Genomic DNA, 18,518 nt, shown 5'->3' on the forward strand with positions numbered 1-18,518 from the left:
TTGCAAAACGGTTATGGGTTCCGTTTCTTTGATTTTCTCTGCTTTTGGCTTCAAAAGTTGGAAAGTTGAAGGCCAATTTGGAAGTAGCCAAACCACCATTAACAACTTACTTTCCTGAAAACCTGACATTTCGTTTCTCTGGTTCTCTAAAGTGATTCTTGACAGACAACTGTACAAGTTCTCTCTATGCTTGAATTTTTGTTCTCTCTGCCTGAAAAATGAAAATACAGCAGTATGATATCTATTATATCAGTGAAAGAAGAAAAATAAATTTTACTTGTTAAAACAACAAAATTCCTCTAGTTCTCCGAAGTGATTCTTGACAAACAACTGCAAAAGCTCTCTCTGTTCCTGAATTCTAATTCTCCCCAATTTTGGGTGTCAATTTTTTTGTTCCAATTCCATAAGTATAGGGAGATGAAACCATCTACTTAATACATTCCCATAATCGGAAGTAATCTTGTTAGGATTCATCTTCTTTTTCAGACTAAAAAATTTATTAACTTTACCGTGAAAGTTAATGAATGCAATTAACGACACTAATTGCAACCAAATCTCCAGAGATTTTTCGATCCAAAAAATGAAATAAATTTATGATATCGTAAAACCGAATAGGGTTCGAAGAATTTGGGTATTTCACCATTTGTGTTTTGGCTTCAAAAGTTGGAAAGTTGAAGGTCAATTTGGAAGTAGCCAAGCCACCATTAACAACAACTCTCGAATGTAATTTACTGAAAATCTTAAATTTTGTTTCTTTTGGAGTTGGTATGTATATATAGCGATTGTGGATGTGACTGACCTTTGTGAGAACAGATATTGAGAAAGTTGTATTAACGAAAACCAGTTGTTGCAATTTTTACCCTTTTACCCTCTACCAACCCAAGAAGCTATCTAGAAAAAAAATCAAACCATAAAAGTTGTATAAGAAAACAGAGATAAAATTAACCCAAAATTTTTCTTGCTCTTCATCAATGTATTTGTCTGTTTTTTTTGTTTTTTTTTTTGATAGTTAGGTCTTTATTTACGATTTTTTTTCTAACTTTATATTTTGATGTTAAACTTAAAACACAATTTGTATTCATTTTAATCATGAACTTTTTTTTAAAAATCAAATAAATTTTATCTAACAAATTTTAAAGACAATATACAAAATCATTCATATCCTTGATTATCACAAAATCCTTACAACCCATTATGTAAAGAATCATCTTGAAACTTACATTTACTTCAACTTCTTCTTATTATAATTAAAATTATTATAATTTGTTTGAAGAATAAAAGACCATATAAACTCATTCAATGACTTTGGGACTCAACATCCCGATTTTATAGCCATTAGAAAAACAAGATGACCCATTCCCTTATTGAAAGTAGATTTAAACAAAAAGTTAAAGATTACCATTAATATCTACTAATAGGAACAAGAATGAATATAGAAATTAATAAATAACAGAGCAACCCAATTCAAGCTGAATAAACTTATTTATTGATTTGATGGAAATAAAAAACAAGGAAATTTGGCTAAACTTAAATTCGGACCCTATTTTAGTCATATAACTGGCCTCTCCTAGCTCTTCCACCATCCAAATTTAAATGGGTACACATTTTAGGATGAAGTTAGGTATTGGGCGAATTATTTGAATTACGGAAAAATGTATTAAGATAATTTTTATTATGTCTCTATTTTACTTTTGTTCTCGTACATTCTACATAACCATAGTTGGGGTTTTCATCTCGAATGGTCCATCGATCACTTCTTTGATGTCCAAGCTTAAAGAAGCTCGGTTGTTTGAACAATCCGACGTGCACTAACTTTTTTTTATGAATTGTTTCAAAAGAAATTAATCAAAAGATAAGGTATTTTGTGAGAAGAGGGTGTGGAAAAGATAGGGCAATATCGTTCTAAAAAAAAGATAGGGCAATATCTATGAACATTTAAGACACTTTGGGGGCTTTGTTTTTTCTAATGGTTAGAAACCAGTTACAATAACCAATAATGGAGATGAAAAGACCGATAGAATAAAATGAAAAATAGTAGAGTTAAAGTGGGAAGAGAATATGAATAAGATGATATAGGATTTGTCATTACAATATTCAACAAACATAAGATATCCCACATTACCTTTTATATACTATTCTTGGTAGGAATAACTATTACATAAAATTGCCTATGGGGTCTTAGAGAATAATAACTCACGACATTTTTCCAAGAAAATAAAGTTGTTTTTGATATATATACATCTACATAGCAGAATATTATGCACACACAACCATAAAACACTTTATGCATATGTCTTTCAATAAGTTATTTTCCTTTTATAAATGCTCATCACACCTCATCATAAGTAAGAAAGGAAGGGACCGAGGTCTTATACTCTAAACATTTCACACAGAGGTCAAACTGAACGAATTCATCTGCTAATAGGTAAATGTTCCATATTTATCAAGTGCCAGATAGATTAGAAAAAGAAGTATTGAAAATCATAAATCGTCCACATTATCTCATCATAGAAATGGGGAAAATATGGTTGAACTGAACTTTTTTTAGTTCTTAATGGTAACCCAATAAAGAAAACAAAAGTTGAACACAAAGACTACTTTTGATAAAGAAACCACTTTCATGTTTGACAAAGCAAGATATGAATAGGAAAAAGATACATTTGTCATGTTTGTCAAAAATTATCCAAAAAAAATATAATCCTAACAAATTCTCTATGTACCAAATGGGTGTAGAAACTAATTCGTATACCAAATGAAAAAACAAATATAATCTGGATCATAATCCAAAAAATAATATCACCATGACCCAAAAAAAACCCTTATATCAAATAATAGTTTCCTAATGTTTTCATGCTTATGTGTGTTTCCTAATTCCCTGTTTTGATATAAGACAAAGATCCGAGTCCATCACTAGATCAATCTTTTCTGTTGTTGGTGGTGCAGTAAGATGCACATTTTCATTAACTAGAAACACATTTTCAGGTGCAATGGGACGAGCCTTGATCCATTTTCCGTCCAGAAAGAGTTTCATTGATCAACTAATTAAAGAAACATGATTATTGACTAATACAATGATCAAACCCGGTAAGAAAGTTTGGGAAATTAGGGTTTGTGTTGAGCCTTAAATATTAGGATGGAATTTCATACACGAAATGAAATGAGAAGACTGATTGACTGACCTGTGGATGATGTGGAAGGAACCGTCGGGGTGGTAGATTTCACTTTCCTACGTAAATCTGGCGCAGAGCACTTCCGGACGGCCGACCGAGAAGAGAGACGCGGATTCTTCGGTGAATCCGATCATCCATCGCTTTCCCTCTAACTGGCTGTGTAAACCTGACGCAGAGCTCCTCTTCGGCTGACCAAAAACAGAGATGGCCGGAGTCGGATGAGTATTTATAGTTTTCATTTTAACCGCCTATAATTCGCGTTACCTATCCCCAATTAATTAATTCATTACATTTATTTAATTAAAATCCAATTAATTAATTAATTAATTCATTAAATTTATTTTAAATAAGATTTATTTTATACATTTTTAATTTGGTCTATTATAATGAAATTTATAAATACATATTAATATTAATAATAACTAGCATTTAGCCCGTACATTTGCACGATAAATAATATAAAATACCGTAAAAAAAATTACGGATAATATTTATAATTTTATTTTTAACCGTTTTAAGTTTATGGGTGGTCAACCCACAATCCGACCTAAGTATCCATTTACTCAACATCATTATATATATATATATATATATATATATATATATATATATATATATATATATATATATATATATATATATATATATATATATATATATATATATTAGTTAGTTAAAAAATTGAATTTATATTAATGTTAAAACGTCCTGCGTCATCAAATTTGGTGTTAAATTTAAAATATAAAGTTGTAGTAGCTTAGTTGGTAAAAGGTTGTACTTGTTTTGTTAGGTTACAAGTTCGAAACATACCTCTAGCATTTTTAATTTTATTTTTAACCGTTTTAAATTTAACACGGGTCAACCCACAATCCGACCCAAGTATCCAAATTAACCACAACTCTCGACCCGGCAATCCGGACACTTTAAAAATTAAGCATCATTATATATATAGATAGATTAGTTAGTTAAAAAGTTGAACTTATATTAATATTAAAACGTCCCACGTTTATCAAATTTGGTGTTGAATTTAGAATATAAAGTCTTTGTAGCCTAGTTGGTTAAAGAGTTGTACTTATTTTGTTAGGTTGCAAGTTCGAAACATACCTCTAGCATTTTTAATTTTATTTTTAACCGTTTTAAATTTAAAGACGGGTCAACCCACAATCCGACCCAATTATCCAAATTAACCACAGCTCTCGACCCGGAAATTCGGACACTTTAAAAATTAAGCATCATTATATATATATATATAGATTTCTTAAAATTTAAATCATAATTAATACATATACAATGTAAATTCTACAAGTTACAAAGTGGTTTATGGTGTATGTAAAGTTATTTTGAAACAAATTATAAAAACTAGCGAGGTTCCTCCGTACATTTATACGGTTAAAAAAATAACAATTTTATCATCGCCTACTTACGGACTCATTTTCATCGATCAAACAACATATTCCTTATTAGTCAAATATTTCTTCTTTACCGAGATTTAATAACTCACTTCGGTCAACCAACAATCTTATTTTCACCACTTACAAACTCATTTTCGTTAATGAACATATTATATATGACACAACCATCAATCTCCTCATTACGAGTTTTATCAATTCATTTCCGTCAACTAACCAACATATTCTTTAATCCATTTTTATAATTATTACAAATTTGTACCGTGTGAGATTCGAACCTTCAATCTTTATTATGTAGAATGAACATTTAATCATTACATCACTAAAGATTGTTGATTTATAATACATCACTAAAGATTGTTGATTTCTTTTTATAAATTTATGTATTAATATATAATTGATATGACTAACAATTATATATATATATATATATAATAAATTATATAAACGAATTTAAAATATTATTAGTTTAATTATTTAAAATGTTGAAATTATACTATTAGAAATGTCATATGTTCATCAATTTTGAAGTTGATTTTAAAATATAAAGTGGTATTAACTTAGTTAGTTAAAATGTTAAACTTATAATATGAGGTTGCAAATTCAAAATATGTGTATATATTAGTTTTATTTAATTTTTCAAGTTTATGGGTGGGCGGGTCAACTCACGATCCAACTCAATCCAAGTATCCATTTATTCTCAGACACTTTAAAAATTAAGCATTATTATATATATATATATATATATTAGTTAGTTAAAAAGTTGAACTTATATTCTTAAAATATCTTGCGCTCATAATATTTAGTGTTGATTTTAAAATATAAAGTGTTATTAGCCTAGTTAGTTAAAGGGTTGTACCTGTTTTGTTAGCTTGCAAGTTCTAAACATACATATAACATTTTTAATTTTATTTATAACCGTTTTAAGTTCATGGACGGGTCAACCCACAATCCGACTCAAGTATCAATTTACTCATATATATATATATATATATATATATATATATATATATATATATATATATATATATATATATATATATATCCAAATTAACCACAATTCTTGACTCGGCAATCCGAACACTTTCAAAATTAAGTATCATTATATATATATATATATATATTAGTTAGTTAAAAAGTTGAACTTATATTGTTAAAATATCTCGCGTTCATCATATTTGGTGTTGAATTTAAAATATAAATGGTTATTAGCTTAGTTGGTTAAAGGATTGTACTTGTTTTGTTATGTTGCTGGTTCGAAACATACATATAGCATTTTTAATTTTCTTTTTAACCGTTTTAAGTTTATAGACAGGTCAACCCACAATTCAACTCAAATATCAATTTACGCTCACATATATATTCAAATTAATCACAACTCTCGAATCGACAATTCGAACACTTTTAAAATTAAGCATCATTGTATATATATATAGATTATAATGTCAAAAATTTAAAAACCAACAACAACTAATTAATAATTAATAAATCATACTCCCATAATGGGAATGAGAATAGTGAAGAATTCCTAAATAATTTGACAATTATAAATTTTTTAAGCAAAATTTGATTATTTATATTTTGATATATATTATAAATTAAATTATTTATATTTTAATATATATATATATATATATTTACATTTCAATTATTATTTATATAATATAATATAATAAATATTTATCTACCATTCTCGTACATAAAGAATTGATAAATATTAATAAATTTAAAATATATTATAACCTTCTTGGTTGCACCTCTTACAATTTATGATTTTTTTTTTTTTTTTGAGTTATCCATCTCAGTTTGAATATGCTGGTTTTGACCTCGTCGATTTTTCTTCTTTCTCAAATTTTTTTAAACATTTCTAAAATTGTTAATACTAAATATTTTAGATTAAGTTTGTTCTTTGATAAACATTAATAATGACTTATGTTTTATTATTGTTTCTCAAATGTTGAATCTCGTTATATTTTGACTTCGTTGGGTGTTACTTTGGACGATCGTGATTTGCATCTATATAATATTTGATGAAATTTAAAAAAATAATTATATAAACTAATAATTGAAATATATATATATTAAAATATAAATAATAAAAATTATAAAAATAATAATTTTTATATATATATATATTTAATAATAAATTTAAATATAAATAAATTAATTAATTAAAAGAAAAATGTATTAATTTGTAAATAAAATATGTTAATTTGAAAAATTGAACAAAGGAAAAAGGTTAATTTGATTGTTTGTTCAAATTTATTGGGTACATTACTAACCTTTAAACTTCTCGAACATTGTTAAAAAAAAAATTAACTTAAAAATAAAACAACTAATATTAAATTTTAATTAATTTATTTTGTTATAATTAATTAAAAAATATATGTTCAAAATAAAATTATGATGAAATTTTATCTTTAAAAAATAAATTATATTTATTGTATCATTCAATTGTAATTAAATATTATCAATTTTAATTAGATAAATAATTTTAATTTAAAAAAAAATTAATCTTTTGATTACTGTATTTAACTAGTCTATTTTTAAGACAATCAATTTAAAAATAATACTAATTGGTTTATATTTTAAATAAATTATATTGTCTAATATACTAAATATTCACGTTACAAAAGAACTCCAAAATTCCAAAACAAACAAGGTCTAATTGTACAAAAGCTTGGCCGCCCCCTAAGTGTGAAAAATCCGACACTTCCTCCCGCTCGACTTCTTCTTCTTCTACCTTTAGCACGGCGGCAGAGAGAGAGAGAGAGAGAGAGAGAGTGAGAGAGAGAGAGAGAGAGAGAGATGGGTGGCCAAGCTGGAATGACTCCATCGACATACTCCCCTTCGCCGACAACGCATAAGAAGAAAAAGCTTCCCATTTTTGACGACGTTGATTGGATTCGCTCAGATGGACGCACCTTCCACAAGTGCCGTCCGGCCTGTAAGTTTTCTCTATCTCCGGATGTATTTACATGCTTACAAACATTTTATTATGCATATGTATATGTCTGAATCTACTTGGAATGCTTGCTTATCCATATTAGTGTTTTATTCGTGGATAGATAATTTGCTTTCTTATCATTCAATGTCGAAAAATCATCGTGAGTATATACCTATGATTGAATGTCAAGGGACGAATACTATCTTGTATGAGGAGTATGGAAAGTGTTTTATATCTGAATGTTCAACATGATTTTTCCTTCATTAACCCTATTTGTCTTTACTTCTTCTCCGAGGATTAAATTAGTTCAGTTCTGAGATTTAACTTGGATGTCATAAACATCCATTATGTGGCTTGGAAATTTATGCAATGAATTCAACTTTTGACTGCTAATAGGTTTTGCTTATCATCTTCCTCTAGAAAACAGAGGTGGTCTGTGACCATGACACTGATAGTTGGGCTCTTTGCATTGTATATTCCATCTGATTTTGTCGGAATTACTTTGATCTCCATTGACTGTAGATTCTATAACTTCAAATTTATCTTGGTAGGGAAAATACATTCGATTCTTTCGCTAGAATTCAATCAATGGACAATGAAATTTTGAAATGAGACCGCACAAAGTTTTAATGTTTACGCTTATTCATCTTGGCAAGTTTTTTGTGACTTTTTTTAATCTGATCAAATCTCCTTAGACTATGTTCGGTTAGGGTTCCAATGTTTGGTTGAGAGAGTAGGTTGAATTTGGGATACGGAATTCACACCTATACATTTCCTTTCATCCCAGTTTTATTCTGTACTTGGAATTACAATTGTAATCATTTTTATACACATAAGATTGGAATTATATCCAATTTCATTTTGAAGTAACCAAACATAGCCTTAGTATAATGATTATCATGTGTAGTAATTTTCTTTTTGTAGTTTTCAGGACAGGAGCAGTGAATGCTGCATCAGGATCTGCTTATGCTGAGTTTGCAAATACCAAGGTCATTGTATCAATGTGAGTATGTAGCGTATTTTTCCCACAGTATCTAATGCTTTTCTGGAGCCAATTTCTACAAACATACTACGTTGGCAACCCTTGCTTGATTCTATATTGTATTTTCTGACTAGTCGTTTTTCATAAGCTTCGTTTTTGTGTGTGTGTGTGTGTGATTTTGTATAGTCACATGTCCTGTGTGCACATTTTAGCCTTGGAGCTACATCTATGCGCAAAGCCAAACATTGTTTGAATTATGAGATTCCTCTAGTTTCCTGAACAAATAGGGCTTCAAACTGAATAGATAACCAAAACAGAGAACAAAGTAAAGGAATTTATTCTTGTCTGATACCTCCAAGGTTGCTTTGGACCATTACTCTTGCATTGCCCACTTTTACAATCACAAAACAGACGCTTTAAAAGAATGTCCAGCATTTTAATCTTGTTGAACTTTATTTATTATTTTTTTTAAAAGGGTCAACTTTGTATTATAAAAATTTATGAATGCTAGATACAGTCATTTTTACAGTCAAAACAAAATACAAACAATGGAAATACAATAACAAAGAGGAAGTTAGATACTGCTCAAAGTCCTCCTTTTTCTATTGTAGAGAACTTATGGTGGAAGAAGCCTTTGATCCTCTCTTTCCCCACCCACTTTATTCCATATCGACCACCACATATGAGGGTTGGAGATATCAATCTGTCTGAAAACTGCTCTCTCAAGTTTGTACTGTTGCTTCTTCTCCAGGATGAAGTTGCTTTCTTTTTTTTTTTTTTTTTTTGACTTCTTCTTCTCCAGGATGAAGTTGCTTTCTTTGACTTGTGCCTTTTGTGTGTTTATATGAAAAATGATTTCTTTAATTTATTTATATATTGTGAAAAATGAAGAAGAAAATAAATTATTAGGCATATTATGTGCTACTCTGGAATAACATTGACAAAATGTTGGAATAGTTTTTATGTGTCTTGATACTTAACAAGGAAATTTAGAAGTACTGAATATGCAACAATATTGATTTCTGTCTCACTGGATTGTAATTGCAAGTGTGCACACCAGAATTGTTGGAAGCGGAAGTATAAAAGTAGCTGTATTGAATAAAATATTTAGTTGTTTGTTATTGTAACCCAACTTCTATTTATAGTCTAACTTCAACTAATCCCACAAAGAATAGGATAAGACTCCTAAATCCTAATCCAATACTAACTATGGATGTTGTATCTATAATCCTAAAAAGAACATGGTTCATGTTGTTACTGAACTTATATTTTTTCCTCAAAACAATCGTGTTCTCTTGCAGTTCACTCTTCTGATGTCACAAATTTGTGTTTTTCTTCATTTCAGATTTGGACCAAGAGAAAGCAAAAAGGCCTTAAGTTATAGTGATGTAGGGAGGCTGAACTGTAATGTCAGTTATACAACTTTTTCTAGTCCTAATAGAGGACAGGTAATAGTGGCTTGCTTGGCTATTGTATTTTCACTGTCCCTGTTTTAGTTTTGTTTCCAATCATTGCTGGATCAAACGTACCAAGTTCTTAACTTGTCAGGGATCAGATAACAAGGACTTCTCAACGTCGTTGCATAAAGCTCTTGAAGGATCTATAATATTGGATTCTTTCCCGAAAACTACAGTTGATGTGTTTGCGCTAATTCTGGAATCTGGTGGCAGTAAGTTTGTTTGCAAGACCTGTATTAGCATTGATAGGATGTTTTGGAGGGGCTTTATGTGTTTTTTTTAATGAAGCAGGATGAAGGTTATATATAAGAATTTGCAATTACTGAGGATTTTCCTTAGAGCTCCCCTCCATCAATCACCCTCACCTATAATCATGTCAATATTTTATTTATTTTTAAACATAGGCATATTTGAATCACCAAACAGGGCGTGACTGCTTATTTTTTGTCTACTTGTTCCTAGATTCTTGGATTACTCAATACAATGGCTTGGCTTTGCCATATATCTTTTTCTTATAGGACTATATTGTTGTAGGTGATTTCCCTGTGGTGGTTTCATGTGCTAGTCTTGCTTTAGCTGATGCGGGAATTATGTTGTATGATTTGGTTGCCTCCGTTTCTGTGGTACGTTCCCAATTCTTATGTTTTAATATTTTTCTCCAATTTAAATTTTTCACTTTTTATTCCTTTGCACTTTTATTTGATCACACTCTTGCGTGAATTATGAGTGATGACTTTAATTTCTTTATTTAGACAGTGGCCAAATCTCTGTCCTTAATGGTGGCAGCTAAAATTAGGGGAAAATAGCCTAATCATATATGAACTTCTTGAGAAGCAAATATAATCATGAACTAATTTATAAGCAATATTACATTTGAACTTTTCTTAAATGGAGCAAATAGATCCCAGAAGCTAACTCTGGAAACGATAATTGAAACTTTCCAGTCATAGCATGTTTGGATATGTCATTGCTAGGTTTATTTGCTCAATTTACCAAAATCTCAAGTATAATATTGCTCTTAAATTAGTTGGTATATGTCTTTACTCCTTTGGAAAAAGATACAATTAGTTTCCTTCATAAAAAATTCAGCTTTCATGAGACAGAAAAAAGGTTATCTGTTTGATTTTTACTCTTATTCTATTGCACTTGGTCTGAAAAGAAAATAAAGATTATTTTATGTGGTGTTTGGTTCTTGTCAAATATCAAAACCTGTATTTTCTTCAGTAACTATATATGTTGTCTTGCATGATTTGTGCCTTTTTACTATTTATAGTGCTTGAAATTTACACCTATTTTTTGGCCAAATATGTTATGTTTGTGCAGTCTTCTCTGGGAAAGAACCTTCTGATTGATCCTCTTACAGAAGAGGAAAGCTATCAAGATGGAAGTCTTTTGATTACTTGCATGCCTTCCCGCAATGAGGTCACACAGTTGACAATAACTGGAGAATGGTCAACACCGAAGATTAACGAGGTTTCTTTTTATTTGTTTTCTTACTCAGAAATGCTAAGTTCTTCTCTATACTAGTCTTTACATTCATTTAATTATCCAGGCGATGGAACTCTGCATCGATGCATGCTCCAAGCTTGGGAACGTGATGAGATCTTGCTTGAAACAAGAAGCTGCTTCAGATGCACAAGAAGACTAAGGTGGAAACAAATATCTAGTATATTTTTGCCCAGCTCTTTTTCTTTGGATAGTTTGTTGTTTAGATCCGTGACTGGGAAGAATTTTTATATTTTCTTCGAATCAATGAAAATGTGTGAGAACCCTCATTACGGGTTTCCATGTATAACTTGGATTGGAATTTCAAGTCAACCGCCCTAATGGGATGTGGATTAAGAATTACTTCATCTTTATTGCAAGAAAGAAATTGACTCTACTGCCTGTGGTCTTTTGTTATAATGTGGAAAAGGGGGGCAAAGAATAATGGGTATTTGACTTATAAATAATAGACTGATAGTACTATTTGACTTCCAAACATATACATATATATTATGTACATGGTTGGTTGACTATATGTTGCCTTGTGGAAAACTCAAAAAGAAGAGGTGATCTTCTTCTTGTGATGTTGATTATTTGAAAATGGCAGTATTCACCTTTGACTTTCCTTCCCTTTGTTTGTGCCTTGGTCGGGTTTTTTCATTTTTTTTTTCATTATTTTAATTTATTTTTTTGTGCATAAGTTTCTAAAAGATTAAATGTAAGTAGTTTGATTCTCCTTTTTTAATAAATTAAAAAAAATTAATATAGATTCAATCATTTGTAAATAATAAAAAATAATATTAAAAAATTAAATTCTAATGAAAATATTCACTAATCACTTAGTTTTTTTTTCCTGAGAAACGAAACTTATTTGAGTTAATAGCAATAGTGGATGAATGTCAAACAAATCAATTAAGAGGTGTCAGAATAATCTTTATTAAAATTTATTTATGTCAAAATATAGATTCAATCATTTCTAAATAACACTAAAAGAATGTTTTTGTTATACGGTCAAAACAGTGTTCTAAATGGCGGCCCCTAGGCGGCGCCTAGGCGGTAGGCGGTCCAATACCGCTCCGCCTATACATGAGGCGGTCAGATTATTTAATTATAGATTATTTTTAATTAATTAATTACTAATATTAATATATATATATATATATTCAATAAAAAAACTCTTTGAAATGACTCTTTACATTCCAATTCATTTATCTTCTTTTTCGTTTCTTATATTATTCACCCCACCTCCTCCTTGATCATTTACATATTCTTTGATCATCTAATCATTTATCTCTTCTTCAGCTCGTCTACATACTTATTTTTGTTAAATATTACTATGTTAGAGAATATTAATTTGACTTTTTAGTAAAATGATAATTATAGAACATCTTTATTATATTTATATTCAACCGCCTAGGCACCGCTTAGGCACCGCCTAGGCACCCGAGGCAGTAGGCAGTCACTTACCGCTCCGCCACCGCCTACCGCCGTTTAGAACACTGGGTCAAAATAGTGATAAATCTATAAAAAAAAATCATTCGAATATGTAAAATACTTCTACATTAAACATAAATTTTAAAAACTCTTTATTAGAAAAGAAAAAATAAATTATATATCCAACATTATCATCTTTTTCAGTGCAAGGAAGGAGACGAACACAGACTCAAGAAATAATCACCAACACGATTTGATGATACGAGAAATAAACGATCACCAAAGATTGATTGATAGTATTATTTTGAATAGAAAAATCTTAGATGACAAATTTCATCCGACTAAATGGAATATCACATCTAATAAAAACACAACACCAACTTAAATTTGTGTGGTGAAAAAAGAAACCATCCACCATACTACAATATAACTTTTAACTTCTCTTTTTTGAGTTTTATATATATATATATATATATCCAACATTATCATCTTTTTCAGTGCAAGGAAGGAGACGAACACAGACTCAAGAAATAATCACCAACACGATTTGATGATACGAGAAATAAACGATCACCAAAGATTGATTGATAGTATTATTTTGAATAGAAAAATCTTAGATGACAAATTTCATCCGACTAAATGGAATATCACATCTAATAAAAACACAACACCAACTTAAATTTGTGTGGTGAAAAAAGAAACCATCCACCATACTACAATATAACTTTTAACTTCTCTTTTTTGAGTTTTATATATATATATATATATATATATATATATATATATCCAACATTATCATCCACTAGTAAAAAAGTAACATTTAAGAGCGGTTTTTACCGCCGTTATTGTATAATTTACCGCTGCTAAAAGACAATTACGGCGGTAAAATTACCGTAGTCAACCGCCGTTAATAGTTCCGCCGTTAAAGAGATTTTGACAATTAAGGGCGGTAAATTTACCGCAGATACTAGCTTTTAACTGCGGTTTATAAAACCGCAGTTAATAATCTCTAACTGCGGTTTATAAGACCGCAGTTAATAGTCTCTAACTGCGGTTCCTAAAACCGTAGTAAATTGTTTACTTATAAAGGCGAGATTTTTACCACAAGTAATAGTTTCTAACTGCGGTTTAAAAACCGCAGTTAATAGTGGCTATATATAAATGCGATATTTTTACCAAAAATAATTGTCTCTAATTACTAATTAGAGTTTAAAAATAGCTGATAGTTATAAGTGTAGTTAATAGTCAATTGGCAATAATAAAAATCCTTCAAAATAATATTATATAATTAACACTTCATTTTTATATTATAATATTACCTAAAAATATAATTATATACAAATATAATTACATCAAAATATAATTATATATTATTTAAAGTCATACAGAATAAACATTATTATATCAATAAAAATGATCAAATTCCAAAATTTAAAATAACTTCTCTTCCTTCTCCCTCTTCCTTTTCTTCTTCATTTTCTTTCTTCCTTCTCCCTCTTCCTTTTCTTCTTCATTTTCTTCTTCATTTTCTTTCTTCCTTCTCCCTCTTCCTTTTCTTCTTCATTTTCTTCCTTCTCCCGACCTATAAAAGATTCAATTACAAATTACACTTTTTTACTCTCTTTTAACAAGCAAGAACTAAGTAAAATATTTCCTATATTAAATAAATTGATATAAATTACATTTGATAAATTAATTGGAAGAGAGAATTCATACTTCTATTTGTCCTTGTCTTAAATTGGACGTCTTGGACGTCCTTGTTCTAAAAGAGATCACTATCACTTAAATAAAATCATGGAGAAAAATGAGGAAATAAATTTAGAACATTCATTAATTTTTTCAAATTTATATCAATGACAACCACATTTTGATAACCTAAAATTCATAAATAAAGTTAATTATATTCAATGACCAAATTTCTTTCATGCTTCTATTAATACATAATAACACAACTTAATAAATGCATCTTTACAAACTTACAAATAATCATTATCTACAAGATGGAGGATCTGACCGATAAAACAAAAATACTATACTTACAATGCAGAAATCTTCTTCAAATGTACCAAGGAGTACTATACTTACAATGCAGAAATCTTCTTCAAATGTACCAAGGAGTACTATACTTACAATGCAGAAATCTTCTTCAAATGTACCAGGGAGCCAGATGAAGCAATGCAAAAATCTTCTTCAAATGTACGATTCTTCAAATGTACGATTCTTCAAATGTACGAGTAAGGTGAAGCACTAGAAAATAATAGGGAATGTAAATAATGCGCAAAAGAGAATAGGAATTTAGATAGTGCTCGATCAAAAGAGGAATGTGAAAACGTGGAGAAGAAAATGGAAGACTGGGTGAAGTGGAATAAATAACCCTTAATTCCTTAATTGTTTTATTGTTTTATATAATTTAAAATAACATAATATTAAATACAATAATTCTCAATTATATTTATAAATTTACATATTATATAATTCAAAGATATTGTATGCATTTCATTTTTTTAATTAAATTCTTATATTTTTTTATTCATATTTAAAAATTACAAATTTTATTTTATTTTATAAAATACAAATATTATAAAAAATAAACACTAATATTAATTAAAACTGATATATAATTATAAATTTTATAAACAATAATTTTTTATAAAAAAATATTTATATTCTCGTACTAAAAAGTTTATATTTTTTGGTCGTTTTTATTATTACTTATGATTACCAGATTATTTACAATCCTAAATATTTATCTAAACATAAATTAAAAATAAAAAAATACTTTCACACACTTTCTTAATTAGTTTTTTTTTTTTTTTTTAATTTTCATCAATTAAAAACTAAAAATATTTTTATTTTATTTTATAATTTATAAATTAAAATACAAAAAATATTATTAATAATTAAACAAATTACAATTTCAAATACCTTTAGTTTAAACTAAATTCAAAAACAAATATAACAAAAATGCTAAATAAATAATTGATGACAATTTATCTCCATTAATCAATAAAAAAATAGTCATTGAAATGATCAAATCTTCATTAAAATATTTTAGGAAGGTAAATGAGATAAAAATGACTAGTCTTCCATATTTTTAAAATTTATTTGATAAAGAGTTTATCATAATATATATATATATCAAATTATAAAAGTTTACACAAAAATGATAAAGAGTTTATTTTAAATATATATATATATATAATTTTATAAAAGTAATTTAGATATAAATTTTGACTAAAATGATAGAGAATTTATCTTCAATTAAAATATATAAATATTATATATATATATATATATTATATTATTTGAAATTTAGATATATTATTTGTAAATATGATTAAATTATTTAATATAAAATTAATCTAAAATAAAAAAAATTAAAAATATTTATGTAATTGTGATGAACTGTACCAATTACCTAGTTTTTATGACGTTTATTATCTATATAAATATAAAGTTATAAATTAGACTTTTGTTATTAATTAAAATTTAATTTTATGAATTAATTTGAGATGAATTAGTCTATTATTTAATTTATTATTTAATTAGTGATTAAATATTAATAAGATTTAATATTATTTTTAGCATTATTTATTAACTAAATATATATAAAATTATGAAACTAAATTTTTTTTTATCGATATAATAATTTAATATTTAAATTTATAATAATATATAATTATTGAATCAATCACTATATATATTTTATAATAATAAATATATCAGTAGTAATAATTAATTTCATTACGGTTTAAAGTCTTAATAATGTTAATTAGTATATATATATTTATTATATTATTTCAAGAATTTAATTAAAATATAAGTTAAAAAAATAATACAACAAAATGCTAAGTAAATAATTGATAACAATTTATCTCCATTAATCAATAAAAAAAATAATCTTGACAATATCAAATCTCCATTAAACATATTTTAAGAATCTAAATGAAATAAAAATGACTAATTATTCATATTTTTAGAATTTATTTCACTTAAAAAGATAATAGTGAATACCAAATTATATAAAGGTTTATACAAAAATGATAAATAGTTTATCTTAATATATATTTATATATTATTTTATAAAAGACATAATTTAAATATAAATTTTGATTAAAATGATAAAATGTTTATCTTCAATTAAAATAAATATAATATATATATATATATATATTATTTGAAATTTAGATATAATATTTATAAATGTGATTAAATTATTTACCATTAATTGTGATAATTACATTAACTAATCTTAAATAAAAAAATATTTAAAATCTTTATATAATTGTGATTCACATAACAAATTACTTTGTATAAGACATTTGTTATATATAAATATAAACTTATAAACTAGATTTTTTTATTATTTTGAATTTTATTTTATAAAATAATTAGTGATGAATTAGTCTATTAAATTAGTGAAAGAAAAAAATATTAATAAGATTTAATATTATTTTTAGTATTATTTATAAACTAAATATATATAAAATTATGAAACTAAATTTAATTTAAATTTAATCGATATAATATGTTAATATTTTAATTTATAATTATATATAATTATTGACAAAAGTAAACTTCTTTAAACTTATATTTAAATTAAATTTATAAGATAATGCATAGAAATAATCCTATTTAGCTTTTTAAAATTAAATTAATATTTATTTTTAACTTACTTTTATAAAAAAATAATAATTATATATACATATGAGAGAAGATTGGAGGGAACTTAGGGAAGATAATGACGTGTTAATTGGTTGAAAAAATTAAACAACTTTCTCTCTTCTATTTTTTATTTCCTTACATTCTTTTATTTTTTCAACTTCAAATCATTCTCTTTCATCGTATATAATATATATATATATAATATATATTTTCAATATTTTATTTTAATTAATAAATATACTAGCATATATACTTGTAACTACATTACGGTTTAAAAGTCTTAATATTTGTTAATATATATATATTTATTTATTTATTTATTTATTACATTATTTTATGAATTTAATTAGAATATAAGTTTAAAAAATAATACAACAAAAATTCTAAATAAATATTTGATAACAATTTATCTCCATTAATTATAAAAAAATAGTCTTGACAATATCAAATCTTCGTTAAACAAATTTTAATAATGTAAATAAAAAAAACTAGTTTTCTATATTTTTAAAATTTATTTGAATTAAAAAATATAATAGTGCATACTAAATTATAAAGGTTAAAAAATAATAAATATTTTATCTTAATATATATATATATTATTTTATAAAAGTAATTAGTAATAAATTAGTCTATTATTTAATAAGTCATTAATTATGAGAGAGAAAAATATTAATAAGATTTAATATTATTTTTAGAATTATTTATAAACTAAATCAAGTGGATAGGATATAAAACTATATATAAGTATGAATTCTCAATATAATATTTTATTATTTCATTTTTTTTCATTGTTAATTCATGTAAGATATGTTTATTGAACTGATAAAATAATATTTTACAAGTATATATATTTTAATTAACTTATCTAATATTCTCTATTGAAACTTATCTCAATTAATTTTTTAAAAAATAAAAATAAAAATTTATTATTTTTTTTTTATGATTTATAATAATATAAGACTTTTAAAT

The 18,518-nt window shown here is 26.5% G+C and overlaps 1 protein-coding gene across 1 annotated transcript; it reads left to right on the plus strand.

Moving 5' to 3' along the window:
* Positions 1 to 7,225: 7,225 nt before the first annotated feature.
* Positions 7,226 to 11,852, plus strand: LOC124920921 (exosome complex component RRP41-like). Its single transcript, XM_047461510.1, has 8 exons — positions 7,226 to 7,337; positions 7,378 to 7,526; positions 8,451 to 8,529; positions 9,854 to 9,956; positions 10,057 to 10,177; positions 10,500 to 10,588; positions 11,289 to 11,438; positions 11,518 to 11,852. Exons 2-8 carry the CDS (start codon positions 7,388 to 7,390, stop codon positions 11,611 to 11,613), a joined length of 777 nt encoding a protein of 258 aa, XP_047317466.1. The 5' UTR covers positions 7,226 to 7,337; positions 7,378 to 7,387; the 3' UTR covers positions 11,614 to 11,852.
* The last annotated feature ends 6,666 nt before the right edge of the window (positions 11,853 to 18,518 follow it).

This window comes from Impatiens glandulifera, chromosome 1, assembly GCF_907164915.1.
Source record: "Impatiens glandulifera chromosome 1, dImpGla2.1, whole genome shotgun sequence".
NCBI lineage: Eukaryota > Viridiplantae > Streptophyta > Magnoliopsida > Ericales > Balsaminaceae > Impatiens > Impatiens glandulifera.

Bases quoted from the DNA above. Each gene is read 5' to 3' on its own strand.
- LOC124920921 (XM_047461510.1), top strand. From the start codon at position 7,388: ATGGGTGGCCAAGCTGGAATGACTCCATCGACATACTCCCCTTCGCCG. The intron at 8,530-9,853 runs GTGAGTATGTAG...TCTTCATTTCAG, and splicing joins ACCAAGGTCATTGTATCAAT to ATTTGGACCAAGAGAAAGCA. The intron at 9,957-10,056 runs GTAATAGTGGCT...TTAACTTGTCAG, and splicing joins CTAGTCCTAATAGAGGACAG to GGATCAGATAACAAGGACTT.